The following is a 14,606-nucleotide window of genomic DNA, read 5'->3' on the forward strand; positions in this document are numbered from 1 at the left end:
TTGCTCTGAGCAGTTACTTTCACCATGGAAGGTTCTCATGTTTTTACGGCCTATTTGTAGTCTGTGCCATCTAAATTTTATTTATTTATTTATTTAATTTTAGCAGATAATTTTGGAAACTGATGCATAAGGAATGACCGGAAGTTAAATGAACGTCCAAAGAAGAGCTTAAAGTTTCTTCAGTAACATCCTTTCTAAAAATAACTTGCTGCCACAATGTCAGTTTACACTGCACATAGTAGAAATGACAGCAATATCCTTGGTATCCCTTCTTCCCCAAAGAGTTCATCGCTGCCTGTCCTCCCCCACGGTAGCAGGCTGAAGCTGCATTCAAAGTCGGATACGTCGGAATGTGAAAATGACGATCCGTTATTGATATCCGCAAGTAAAACCAGAGACATAAATAGCACTTATGTTATCTCTGCCTGTAAAAAAACGGAAGATACACCCCTTCCCCCTAACCCTGTGGGTAGGTTGACACTTCAGAGGAGAGTGACAAGGAGCAAAGAATCCTCTCTGCTTGGTTGTGAGTTGGGAGACACAACTGCGAAAACAGCAGAAACACGTCTTGCATTACAACGTCGGGCTAAGACAGCTTCTGTGGAAAAGTGGAAAGCAGCGCAGAATGTGGGAGGTAAAGGAGAAAACAATTGTGCTTCACCAGAAACTAGTATAAATGTAAAGACTGTAAATAATGATAGAAACTTTCTTGTCACACCTTCTGTACCTTTAGCTGCAGACCCAAAAGACCCTGAAGTGAAGGCTGGTGGAAAATACAAAGAAACGCTTTCTGTTGTCGGTGGGGCAGACGAAAATGTTGCCCTTAAGTCCCTAAGTGATAGACCACCCGCTGGTTCCCAGAGTCAGACTGAAGCTGTTAGATCAGGACGCTTGGCAACAAAACCTATTCAGAGCAAGTTGGATATCAGAGTGTCAGGAACAGGAAGCTTACATCACAGAAGTGCGGGGAAGGATGGTGCGAAACTTGCACCTAAATTTGAAAGCTTAGAGAAAAGAACACCTTCGAAGTGTGTTACAGAGCACAGATCGACACCGAAGCGTGGCATTTCTCAGTTTAAGAGCCCAGCTGCGTCAGTTCTGAAAAACAGGATGCCTACCCTTCAAGTGAAACAAAGGCCGAAAAGTTCTCTTCTCGCAAATAAAAGGGAACGGTCACGAGAAAATCCATTCCTTCTTGAAGAAGAAACTGCACCTCGGAGAACCTCTACGGAAACAGACCCCCTAAAAGTGGAAAACAGTCAAGTGACGGTGGCAGTCAGAGTCAGGCCTTTCAGCACGCGGTACGTTCCCCTTTCTAAGGCCAGGCTGGTGGCGTGGAGCGTGTCCAGTTCCTCTCTGCCTTTGGGAAGTCAGCGTGTTCATGCATCTTCAAACTGGCGGGTGATTCTTTTATATAGACAGAACTTCTCGGTTCAGTTGTAGTATGTGGATTATTTTTGATGATTGGCTGTAAAATTAAAAAATCGAAATCACCGTATTTTGCAAACGTAAGTTTCTCTGGATATACTGCTTTTTAAAAGTCTGAATGACTTCAGTCTAATGCAGTCTGCTTTCAAATCTGTAATGTACGGTGGGATCTCTACCTTTCCCTTGAAAAGAGCCACAACAGGTCACTCGTTCCCCAAAGAGGTCCTTCCAAAACCCTTTCCAGAGTGGTGGTCACCCCCTCATCATCTCTGCTATGTGGTGGTTATACGCTCACTCATTTATTACATTTGATTTTAATGGCAAAAAAAAATCTCTTCCCAAAAGTGCTTGTGGATGAGACACTCACAGATTGCGGGTTGCGCTGAAAAAGACGACCCACCCAGTGTGAATGTGGCATCTGGTTATCTTTACATACTTGGAGAGATGACTGTGAAGACTTCACAGAGTCAGTAGTTTTTAACTCTGTTGTGGACCTAAGTGAGTTAAAGGAGGGTATGGTGACCCTGCAATGCAGACGGACCTCTGGTTTGAACCTAAACGGCCAGCAGTTAAAGCAAGTTCCACAGGGCTGTGAGCCTTTTAGCTGAAAATGTGGGGTCAGTGATAAGGGGAGAGAACTCAGTACCAAAGAGCCTCAAGACTGTACGGGGAAGAGGGGCAGAAGGGACAAGCCCAGGATGGGTGGCTGCCCTGGAGAGGATGGAGCGAGGGACCACGTGCTGATTCCAGACTAGGCAGACGCACCTGTAGCAGGGCTGTGGTGGAGGATGAGGGAGGTGGTTTCCGCAGTAGTTTCTGATCTAAAGCAGAGTTGGGGGCAGAAGGAGAGATCTGGGGCCAGACAAGGACTGATAATGTTTTTCTGCAGCTCTAGAGCCAGTGAAAGGTTTCCTATTAAGTCTTAGATGGAAGAAGGATGGACCCAAAGAGATAATTTAAAGGAGGAGGGACCTTTGGATTCATAGAAACGTAACTAGTAGCCCAGAGACGCTTATGGTTCAGACTTGTATCTAACTGAGTTTGTTGAAATTGTGTTTCTTACCAGCTTTATATAGATTTGTACCTCCAAAATTTCTTTATAATATATTCAAACAAGTTTCCAGGTTTGAACTGCAGAGACAGGTAGATTATAGTCGGCAGGATGAGAAAAGGGAGAGCTTAAGAGAAAAAGGAAAAAGATGGAAAATCCTGTAAAAGTAGGGGGCATTCTTCCAGACAAGCAATCTGGAGCTCCATTTTCCCTTTGAGCAGTGGCACTGGAGCTGCAGGAAATAGATTTTGGAAACCCACTATTATTACGTGTGCTGGTCTGCATTTTCCACATAAAACTGAAGACTCTTCTTGCCCTGGAGGAATGTTGTATTTAACTAGTTTGAGGTCCTTATTATATTCTGTGGTAATAATACTCAGAATAATTATAGTAACGATATTTTTCTCTGCACTTCTTTTTAAAGAGAGAAGAGTGAAGAAACATCCCAGGTGGTCTTCCTGAACGGGGAAGAAATAGCTGTGGAACATCCCAGCATGAGACAGGTGTACAGTTTTGTTTACGATCTTTCCTTCTGGTCCGTTGATGAGTGTCACCCCCGCTTCGCGAGCCAGACGGCCGTGTACGAGGCACTGGCAGCCCCGCTCCTGGAACAGGCTTTCGAAGGCTTCAACACCTGTCTCTTTGCTTATGGTCAGACTGGCTCTGGAAAGTCCTATACGTAAGTTGTATCAAAATCCGATTATCCAGAAATGTTTACATTTTTTGTGAGGAGCAGCATAGTTTGATAGAAAGAATATAGTTTTGCAACTGCACAGCTCTGGGCTCAAATCTCACCATTTTACATACTAGTTCTGCAGACTTGGGCAAGTTACTTCGTCTCTGGGTTTCTGTTTATGCGTGAGATATTGTTTCGTTGGCCCCATTTTACTATAAACTCTTTCTTGTGTAAACCGAAGCCCAGAGAGGTTAATTGGAAGTATTGTTGTGAGAATTACAAGCAAGTCATCTGATCAACGGTATGGTAATAATACCTGTTCTAGAAGGAAATACTCAAATTTTAATAGTAGCTAACACTTATTAAGTCTTTACTGTATTCCAGGCCCTGTGCTAAAGGCTCTGAATTAGATAGTTCTTATTTATTCCCGTTTTACAGAAGAGGAAATTGAGGTTTACTTTCTCCCCAAAGAACTTAAAAACCTAATTAGTTTTACTTCCTCCCTATTCATAATGTATTTTCCAGGATGATGGGATTTAGTGAAGAACCAGGAATAATTCCAAGATTCTGTGACGGCCTTTTTGCTGAAATAGCCAAAAAACAAACCCAAGAGGTACGTTCTCATAGTATCCGTAAGCCTTCTTATTAGACTAGAAAACGGTCAAATCAAGTTAAAGTCAGAGTCGTGGCCGCTAAGGAAGTACTCAGCAGAAGATGTTGTAATTTCTGGTCGCTCTCCTTTAGGACAGTGGTATAGGGGACGGGGGCTCCAGACTCAGAGGCGGTTCCTCCTGCTGGACAGGGACGGAGGGTCCTCTCTTCCGCCTTCTCTGCCCAGTCACCTCCGTGGGTGGGGGGTGCACGTGGCGCGGTAGTTACGCCCCGTCGTGCGTGTCTGCAGCGGGGCGGCGGCACGGCCTTCCCTAAGGACGGCAGGCGTCAGCATTAGGACGGCAGCAGTAGGAGAGAGGGGAGTGACCTGCAGATTCAGCCCAGAGTGGAGGTCACAGCCTGGCTCGTGCCCCGCACTGCCCCAGCGCTGGGTGCCCACGCCCTCTCCCCTGGTCCTAGTGTGGCCAGCTGTTTGCCGGGCAGCCTGTTAGACCAGTTTTTCCGAAACTTGCTTGAGGATAAGAGCCCCTAGGAATGTGTGTGGGGGTGTACTTGCTGAAAAGCTTCTGGAGATTCTGATTCAGTTGGTTTAGAGGGTAGCCTGGGAGTTTATAATTTTCATACTTTTCCTCTAGTGATTCTTATGATAAGGGGACTTGGGAAAATATTGTGCTGTACTTGGGAGCACGGAGTCAAAAGACCCGGTGCCTGTAGTGAAGAGAGTGTGATGGAGAAACGGGCCAGTACACAGTCGAGTACAGTCAGTGAGATGCTAAATAAAGTGAAGTAAATACTAGGTTAGGGTGAGAGCGGCGGCTATGGGGACATGTCAGCTGGGGGCACGGGGTCCTTGGAGGAGGCGTGGCCCGTGGGTTAGGCCCCTCTGTTTAGCATCTGTTTCGTTTAAAGGTGGTGGAAGCCAGGGAGGGAGAGCAGGCGAAGGCGAGGGGTCTCTGGAGTGATCCCGGGTCTGGGGTGCTCCAGTTGTGGGGAACGACTTTGTCAGGGAGAGGAACACATGGGCCGGTTAAGAGCGTGGACTTCGGAGATGGCTTGAGCTGGAATCCAGGTTCCCTCCCTTTGCTGGAAGTGTGACCTCGAGCAATGTGCTTAACTTCTCTGAGTGCTTCGGCACCGAGACTGGGGATGAGGGGGATGCCCTCCTAGGTTTGCTGTGAGTGTGAAGTGTGTTCGTCTGGGTGGAAGGTTTTGAACAGTGCCCGGCACATAGGGAGCCCAGCGAAGGGACTGTGGTTTTGTCCGTTTGGGATTATTCAGGGTCGTGGAAGATAACAGCATGCGGGTGGGGGTCACAGAGGGGTATAGCCACAGACGCCAGGCGCCTCGAAGGAGCAGACAAGGTATGCTCCTCTGCGACGTGACCGCCCTGCCGTTCGCAGCTCCCCTCCCACGGCATGTTCCTCTCCAAGGGCCCCTGGAAGCCCCGTAACACAGTACACTCTTTTATATATAATAGACATTAATGCATGTTTGTTGAATTCTGAGCCCCAGTATCTGTATCCACAGCCCTTGGAAATAACCTGTAATGCATGGGTTCACCTGTACCTGATCTCTACCCGGAAGTGCTTTGTTCCTCTCCCGGGACGCTAACTGTATGCTTCTGTCTGTGTTACTCAAGTGCTGTGTTGCATCTCCAATTAGACTGTGAGTTCTCTGAGGATGAAGCCTGTCCAGTTCACCTCAGGTTCTCCCACAGCACCTAGAAGAGTGCTGTGTGCCTGGTAGGCCCAATAAATATTTGGTGAATTGAACCTACATCTCTTTGATCTCCCTTGAAGCTTCTAGTTTCGTTAGCGCTGGGTGCTTGCTGACTCACTTTGGGCCTGTGGGTGAAATTTATTTCTCTAACAAGGAAACATGCCCTAACTCAAAAAAGCTACATGGAAGCAAATTTTCCCTTTTTGGCCTTTATACCTTGTCTTTCAGAGTCAAAAGGAGGAGAAGCTCAGCTCTGCTGAGTCTGGTGATTGTTTTTTGCCGCAATCAGGAAGAAAAGCTCTGATTTAAGATCCTCACTTAGCAGATCAAGTGTTCGCCCACAGGGTCCAGCCCGCTGCCTTCCTCATGCCTCGCATCCTTTTCTCCTCCTTCCCCAGCCTCTCTGGCACCTGCATCTCCCCCTTCTGATTGGCCGTTTTATTTAGGGTCATGATTTCTCATTTTGGTTCTTAATTTTCTATTGCTCTGTCTTATCTGTTGGAGGGTATGTTATGTTTCTCTGAGATGGAAACTCGTGGGCGAGAACCTTGCCATATACTTCTGTATATCCTTCTCATATAGTCCAAAGCCATGCACATACTAAGGTGAATTGAATGAGGTGAATTTTCTAGAAGTTAGTAAGAAACGCAAGGACTTTTGTTGTTGAAATTAGAAATTTTCCTATATTGAGGTAAAATTCACATAACATAAAATTGACCATCTTAAAATATAAAATGCAGTGGCATTTAGTACATTTACAATGTTGTGCAACCACCACCTCTATCTGGGTCTAAAAAAATTTTCGTCACCCTCAGAGGAGACCATCCATGTGCCGTTAAGTAGTTACAACCCATTTCCCCCCCCCTCAGCCCCTACTTTCTGCCTCTGTGGCTCTACCTATTCTGGACGTTTCCTGTAAATGGAATGTCATGCAGCATGAGGTTCATCAGTGTTACAGCATGTATTGACACTTCATTCCTTTTTGTGGCTGAGTAATATGCCGTTGCATGTATGTGCCACATCTTCTTTATCAGTTGATGGGCATTTAGGCTGTTTCCATCTTTTGGCTTTCATAATACTGTTGCTATTACAATACACAGTTGTACAGTTGTGTACAATTTTTATTTGAGTAATTTAAAAAAATATTTATTTATTTATTTGGCTATGTCGGGTCTTAGTTGCGGCACGCGGGATCTTTCCTTGCGGTGCATGGACTCTCTCTTGTGGCGTGCGGGCTTCTCTCTCGGTGTGGCGTGTGGGCTCCAGAGCGCGCAGGCTCAGTAGTTGCGGCGTTGGCTTAGTTGCCCCGCGGCAACTAAGTGGGATCTTAGTTCCCCGACCAGGGAGCGAACCCACGTCCCCTGCGTTGGAAGGCGGATTTTTAACCACTGGACCACCAGGGAAGTCCCTATTTGAGTAATTTTTAATTTGAATTTATTTGTAATTCTTTTGGGTAGATAGGAGTGAAATTGCTGGGTTATACAGCAATTCTGTGCTTAACCTTTTGAGAAACTGCCCACTGTTTTCCACGACATTTGCACCATTTAACATTCCCAGCAGCAACACTAGAGGGTTCTGATTTCTCCACATCCTCATCAGCATTTGTTGTTTTCCGTTTCCTTGATCACAGCCATCCTAGTGGGTGTGAAGTGGTTTCTTACCGTGGCTTTGATTTGCATTTCCCTACTGACTTGTGATGTTGGACACCTTTCCATGTGCTTGTTGACTGTTTGTGTATCTTTTTTGGAGAAATGTCTGTTCAGTCCTTTGCCTATTTTTTAATTGCTTGTTTGTCTTTCTGTTGTTGAATTGTAAGAGTTCTTTATATATTCTGGTTACTAGACTGTTATCAGATATGATTTGTAAAAAATGCAAGAACTTTTCAAATAAATTGTATGCTGGGTTTCTGTTCCTGCTAGGTCAGCTATCACCTTGAAATGAGCTTCTTTGAAGTATATAATGAAAAAATTCACGACCTTCTGGTTTGTAAAGGTGAAAATGGGCAGAGAAAACAAACAGTAAGATTTAAAAACTTATTTGTTTTTAATTTCTGTTTTTATTGATGCATATAATTATATTAGTTCTCAAGATGCATATAATTATATTAGTTCTCAAGATGATATATAGCTTAATTACTAAAATGCATATGTTGAGATCTACAGTCTAACTACATTGCTATTTACTACATAAGCTGAACATTATTGTTAGTGGACATTAAACTAGTTATTAACTGTAACCTCATTTTACTTAAACAAGTATTATGTAAAAGTTAAAGATAAAACATTCCAAGATTTAGTTGGACCACTATGTCAAATACCAAATTCCTAAAAGTCTGCAAAGCCAAAAAAGAATAAAAGTTTAAAAAACTGTATTGTTATTGTAGAATACAGAATACAACTGTATTGTATTCACTCGATTATTTAGCAAATTGATATCTTATAGCTAATATTTTCTGTGAAGTAAAAAGTTTCACAAAGGCATAAACTTTTTAAACAACCGCTATTAGAATTAAAAATATTTGACTTTGAAAAGGGCTGTGGAGAGCGAGAAGCTAAAATCTGAAGAGGTCACTTGACTTGCTCAAGGTCATGCAGTTTGCTTTTGGCAACATCAAGAGACTCATACAAAACTTGGCACTTCCTTCTATGACTTCTACATGTTTTTAAATTTCTGCTCACAAAGTTTAAAATGTATAATGTAAAACGGAAAAAAATGTTAACTGTCTGAAATTTATTGCATGTATTTTAGAAAGCTATTTAAAAGCATATAAACAATAGCTATGGCAGGACTTAGGAATAAAAAACTAGTAAGATATTTGATGTTATGGTATATTGTCAAATACTGTGCAGATGTGAACAGTTTGTGGTCTTGAGGCAGTTTCCTAGTGCCTTACAGATGTGTTTCTGTGAGGACCTTTATATTTATTTGCGGGTAGAGACAAATCTCTTTACCGTAGACTCAAAATATAGAAAAAAAGGTCATTTGAAATTCTCTTTCATATGAAGTATTTGCCTTGCTGTTAATGTGGCTCATGTTTGCCCACAGCTGAGAGTGCGGGAGCACCCGGCCTCCGGCCCCTACGTCGAGGGCCTGTCCACGTGAGTGTGTGCAGCCAGGGCCCATGACCGCCGAGCTCTCGGCGGCCTCCCCAGCCGTGAAGCGCTGCGTCACTTAGTCTTCTCCCCTTAATATTATCCTGTTAAATGTTCCTCCTCTTTCCAAATAGAGTGTTAGCTGCTTGTTGTTATGTTTGTATCTCTCATGGCACCTGTGAAGTGCCTTGCGTAGAGCATTAATTATACTGTGTATGAAATATTTGACCTTCCTCCCTTTCCCCCGCTAACCCATTAAGTTAAGCCTTCCCTCTCGAGCCGCTTTTTTTATCTGTTACTTTAAGCTGAGAAGGCGAGAAGGTGCTGAGCTCAACGTTTAGAGTTAGAAATATGCTGAGAGTCATTTATTTGGCTTTCAACTCCAAATGCTTTCTTTATATATATGTATATATATGTGTGTGTATATATATATATACATATATATATATATACTTTTTTAAAAAAATTTGTTTATTTTACTTATTTATTTTTGGCTGCATTGGGTCTGTTGCTGCGCGCGGGCTTTCTCTAATTGCGGCGAGCGGGGGCTACTCTTCGTTGCGGTGCCCGGGCTTCTCATTGCGGTGGCCTCTCTTGTTGCGGAGCACGGACTCTAGGAGCAGCAGGCTTCAGTAGTTGCTGCACGTGGGCTTCAGAAGTTGCGGCACGTAGACTCAGTAGTTGTGGCGCACGGGCTTAGTGGCTCCGCGGCATGTGGGATCTTCCCGGACCAGGGCTCGAACCCGTGTCCCCTGCATTGGCAGGCGGATTCTTAACCACTGCGCCACCAGGGAAGCCCACATGCTTTCTTAAAGGAAAAGAAAAGTGGCTAGAAAAAATTCAGCTTCACTTAGTAAATCTGGGGTTGTGCTGAGACCCATACACACCCGCACTAGCACACCCATGTATATGTGTACCTATACATACACCTGTACCTCTACCTACGCCTAACCACACGCATATGTACAGGTACCTATACCTATGCCTTTGCCTATACATACGGGTTAAAGTTTATCTTTTGGTCTCACGATTTAGACTTGGATAGTACAATGTTAAGATGCTAAGGTGCTTCATTATATTAAGAAAAATCATACTTCTTAAAATTTGTTAAAATGAAAACTATTTTATTATCTACCTTTTAGAATGGAGAAAATGCAAGATTCTGTAAGAATCAGTATAATAATATCTATGGATTATTCCACTGTGGTACTCATGGAGTAATTACGTGGTTGAAAGGTGGCTGATGTTTTATAAGCACAGGAGTGTGATCATGAGTAAAACTGATTTTGTCCTTTGCTTTTGTGAAATAGGAATGTTGTCAGCTCTTACTCTGATATCCAGGTAAGGTCCATTGTAATTGAGCTTCTCTCCACTAGGTAGAAAGATCAGAGTCATAAATATTCATAAGAATATTTCCCCTTACTGGCTGTTTGCATAAATAAAAGGTTAATTTATAAGGAACTGATTTTGTTTGTGTAAACTTTAAGCAAAAGAATTACTCTTATAAACTAAAAATTTAAATCGATCATCATGTCAGTTTAGAGTTATAGAAATAGCCTTTTAAAGGTATTATTTCCTCATTCAAATTTCTGTGACAGAAAAAGAAATAGACAATGGGAATGCAAATTCTTAAATAAGCATGTATTAATATTTTTATTTTATAAACTGATTATAAATGTGTGTATATATGTGCTTACTTTACTTTGTTGTTCTTTACTTTGCTCCGGTGAGTCCCTGTCTGCAGACCTGACCTCCTTCTCTCCTTTCTCACTAGATTTGGCTGGAACTGGGAAATAAGAGGAAAGCAACTGCAGCCACTGGCATGAACGATAAAAGCTCCCGCTCTCACTCAGTGTTCACCCTGGTGATGACCCAGACCAAGGTACTGTGTTGTTGATTAATTTCTTAGGTTAGATAGTCACTATATTCAAGTTTCATGTTTTCCTTATTTTCTTCTTTATTTTTTTATTTTTAGCATCTTTATTGGAGTATAATTGCTTCACAGTGGTGTGTTAGTTTCTGCTGTATAACAAAGTGAACCAGCTATACGTATACATATATCCCCATATCTCCTCCCTCTTGCGTCTCCCTCCCACCCTCCGTATCCCACCCCTCTAGGTGGTCACAAAGCACCGAGCTGACCTCCCGGTGCTATGCGGCTGCTTCCCACTAGCTATCTATTTTACGTTTGGTAGTGTATATATGTCCATGCCACTCTCTTACCTCTTTAAATCAAAGGTAAAAGTCCAATCATATAAATATATAACATAATTGGATTTTAGGACATATACACAGTAACGCTGAGTGACTTCTGGCATATACGGGAGTATGTTTTTCTCACTGTTTTAAAAATCAATAACGTGATTGTTAACTTATCATGATATTGATATTGTCATATCAATACGTGATAATATATCATCAGTAATACATGATAATGGTACAGTGTTTGAAAAAGCACATCAGAAAGTAGAAGACTTTAAATAATTCAGCCGCAGGGTTCCAGTGCTCAAACGAAACCCCTCTAAAGAGTTTGGTGTGTAACCTTTCATTTGTTTTACAATCACATGCAAACGAATTTACAAAATCTGCAACAATTTTATACTATTAAAATTACTTGCAAAATATTATTAGTCACAGCTACATAATTTTCCTTTGACTGTTAAAATTCCTCAAATTCTTCTCTGCTGTTGGACATTTATGTTGCTTTTAAATGCTTTGCTACTTCAGGGCTGGGATGAACAGCACCTTTGTACATTAAGCCTTTTTTCTATCTGTGGCCGTTTCCTTAATATAATGGCGTAGTTATGGGTTTAGCCCTCTAAAGTCATTCCTTTTATTTTGCGTAGTCTGAGCACTGCTCAGTATGTTCTTATAAATTGTCACAGATTCAAGAAGGGATAGCTTCAAAAATAAGTGAGTGGTTTGTAATCTTAACTTTCCATTTTGCACACTTACATTGATGGCAAGTCGTAAAAGAACTTATGAAGTGTTATTTTAATGTCCTTTCGTCCCAGACAGAATTTGTGGAAGGGGAAGAGCTGGATCACAGAATTCGGAGCCGCATAAACCTGGTGGACCTGGCGGGCAGTGAGCGCTGTTCCGAGACCCAGACGAGCGGGGAGCGGCTGAAGGTAAGGGTGAGCCCTCACGCTGGGAGCTCAGTCCTGGGCACTGTTTTTAGGAGATTACTGGCTAAGCACGTAATCTTTTTTTTTTTTTTTTTATAAATTTATTTATTTATTTTTGGCTGCGTTGGGTCTTTGTTGCTGTGCGTGGGCTTTCTCTAGTTGCGGCGAGTGGGGGCCACTCTTCGTTGCGGTGCGCGGGCTTCTCCCTGCGGTGGCTTCTCTTGTTGCGGAGCACGGGCTCTGGAGCGCAGGCTCCGTAGTTGGGGCTCGCGGGCTCTAGAGTGCAGGCTCAGTAGTTGTGGCACATGGGCTCAGTTGTTCCGCAGCATGTGGGATCTTCCTGGACCAGGGCTTGAACCTGTGTCCCCTGCACCGGCAGGCGGTATTCCTAACCACTGTGCCACCGGGGAAGTCCCTAAGCATGTAGTGTTAACCAAGAATAACCTCTCTGTCCCTGCACTTTATAGACTGTGTTGCTGAGACTTAAAGAGGAACCCGTAGTTCTTGGTTATGATTGCTTCTCAGAGTCAATTAGTAAATTTTGAGTCTGAAGAAAGTTGGTAGTTTATGGAAGAAAGTATTTCCTCAGTAATTATATGAAGGAAGAAATATATTTTGTGAAATACATTTATTGCTGAGCAGTTCCTTTCAATTAAAATGTTTGATCTTGTCCCCAGGAAGGCGTGAGTATTAACAAGTCCCTGCTGACCCTGGGAAAGGTCATATCCGCGCTCTCCGAGCAGGCCAGCGGGAGGAGAACATTCATTCCTTACCGCGAGTCTGTCCTCACATGGCAAGTAGCTTTTGGAGTATAAGGAATTGTACAAAATAGAGTGAGTACTGTGGGGGAAAAGGGCATAGACTGACTTCATGTGACTCTGGGACAGAGCAGTGGTGAGCGGTACGGATTCCAGAGCCAGGCTACCTGGACTTGAGCTCAGCTGTGCTTCCTACAAACTGTGTGACTTTGGGCGCATCACTTAATAGTCCTCAAGCCTGTTTCCTCATCTGTAAAATGGGGATAATATCAATACCTTTTAGGGTTGTAATGAGGGTTAAATGATGAATGAACTATTATTAGTGCCCGATGTTTGAGCATATATGGTATCACCAAACACATTACTATGTGTGTGAAGTGAAGTTTAGTACACACTGGCTGGCATGTAAGTGTTCAAAAAGTATTTTCATTAATGAACATGTATTTAACTTCAGATATATTACATTCAGATTACATCTGTATTGATTTAATACCCAATTCTGATACGGACTGCATCACTATTGACAGCAGTGTATCGTTATATTTGACTTATTATATTATAATTGCCACCTCAAAACCTGTAAGGGAACAATCTGACTTTTTTAATGCCTTTTGAAAATTAAGAATAACTTTTGAAAGTTGGGAATAATTTACTCTGCATTCATAAATACAGAGTTTTTAGTCTCACGATCTTTTTCCTTCTAAAGTAAGGCTTTTGCATATAATAGAAAACAAAATTTGTGTTTATATGTTCATCCATCATTTTCTGCACTTTTGAGCAGCTGCTTTGAAGGGCTCTGGTGACCCTGGAAATACAAGGGTGACCAAACACACGGTCCCGCCCCTGAAGTAGCTCACAGTCTAGTATGGGGAGAGGGATTTTACTAAATATTGGAGAGTTAACCATATTTTAAAATCTTTGCACAGACTATCGCTTCACAAAACAATATAAAAAGTGTGAGACGAGGGACTTTCCCTGGCAGTCCAGTGGTTAGGACTCGGCGCTCTCACTGCCGAGGGCCTGGGTTCAATCCCTGGTCGGAGAACTAAAATTCCACAAGCTGCGCGGCCAAAATAAATAAATAAAAACTGTGAGATGAAATAAAGTGCTCAGAGATCTAAAAGTAGCTACAAATACCAAAAAATTCTAGCTGGTGTTTGGGTGAGGAGCATAATACTGCGTCACGTATCCCGTTAGTCTGCGTCGTGCTCTCCAGGTAGTTGTCATGAGGTCGCTGTAGAAGCAAAGTCGAATTGTGACTGTTTTCCTTGAAGGCTGCTGAAGGAAAGTCTGAGCGGAAATTCCAAAACATCGATGATCGCCACGGTCAGCCCGGCGGCCAGCAGCGTGGAGGAGACCCTGAGCACGCTGAGATACGCCACCCAGGCCCGGATGATAGTCAACGCCGCCAGGGTCAACGAGGACGTGAGCGCCAAGTTGATCAGAGGTCAACAGTTCCCTACAGATTTAAAGATAATCTTGCAAGAGTTTAGTCTCAAATATTCATTTCAGCGATGAAAATATGCTGTTTAAGGAAGTTAAAGCTTTTTCTCTCATATCTGTGTAATAGCTCCTAGTCATCATTCCACACTGATGAGGAAGGCGGATGGAAGGATGGCGGGAAAGAGAATAATGGGGAACAATCAGAAAAAGCTGGGAAATGGGGTGGGTGAAGGGGAAAGAGCCAGCGTAGGAAACCCTCTGTGGACTGAGTTGTGCGCCTGTGCGACACAGGGACAATAATGTCCTTAACTTTTCCTCTTGTGGCCTTTCCGCCGTTGTCTGTCTCTCACCTCTGCTTCCGTGTAGTTCATTGACCCAAAGGCTGTTTGATCCTGGGTTTCTAGCACGGGCCTCCCTTTGTCAACGCCGAGTCCTCCTTCTCTTGCTCACCTGCTCAGGGGTCTTGCAGAAGGCGAATAGATCCCTCAGAGGTGTGGGCCAGAGGAGGATGGATTTGCCGTCTCGTGCTCCATCGTTCCCTGTTTGGATCCCCTCTCGTTTACAAATGAGACCATTTTCATTAAAAATAAGTATTCTGAATTCCAGCTTGGGAAATCTGTCATCTTTATCTAACATGTCTTTATGAGTATGGTTTGCCTGGGGCAGTCCTGGTTCATGGCTGTCATCCCAGTGTGATGA

General features: G+C 43.1%; 1 protein-coding gene across 1 annotated transcript in view; it reads left to right on the plus strand.

Annotated features, from left to right (window-relative positions):
- Positions 1–216: 216 nt before the first annotated feature.
- The window catches only part of KIF14 (kinesin family member 14), a 47,185-nt gene continuing 32,795 nt past the window's right edge, over positions 217–14,606 (plus strand). The window contains exons 1-10 of the mRNA XM_061185259.1: positions 217–1,301; positions 2,904–3,158; positions 3,681–3,768; positions 7,406–7,504; positions 8,532–8,584; positions 9,889–9,919; positions 10,353–10,460; positions 11,593–11,709; positions 12,384–12,499; positions 13,739–13,911. Of these exons, the coding sequence (XP_061041242.1) occupies positions 217–1,301; positions 2,904–3,158; positions 3,681–3,768; positions 7,406–7,504; positions 8,532–8,584; positions 9,889–9,919; positions 10,353–10,460; positions 11,593–11,709; positions 12,384–12,499; positions 13,739–13,911 (2,125 nt within the window). The remainder of the gene's footprint in view (positions 1,302–2,903; positions 3,159–3,680; positions 3,769–7,405; positions 7,505–8,531; positions 8,585–9,888; positions 9,920–10,352; positions 10,461–11,592; positions 11,710–12,383; positions 12,500–13,738; positions 13,912–14,606) is intronic.

This window comes from Eubalaena glacialis, chromosome 3 (assembly GCF_028564815.1).
Source record: "Eubalaena glacialis isolate mEubGla1 chromosome 3, mEubGla1.1.hap2.+ XY, whole genome shotgun sequence".
NCBI lineage: Eukaryota > Metazoa > Chordata > Mammalia > Artiodactyla > Balaenidae > Eubalaena > Eubalaena glacialis.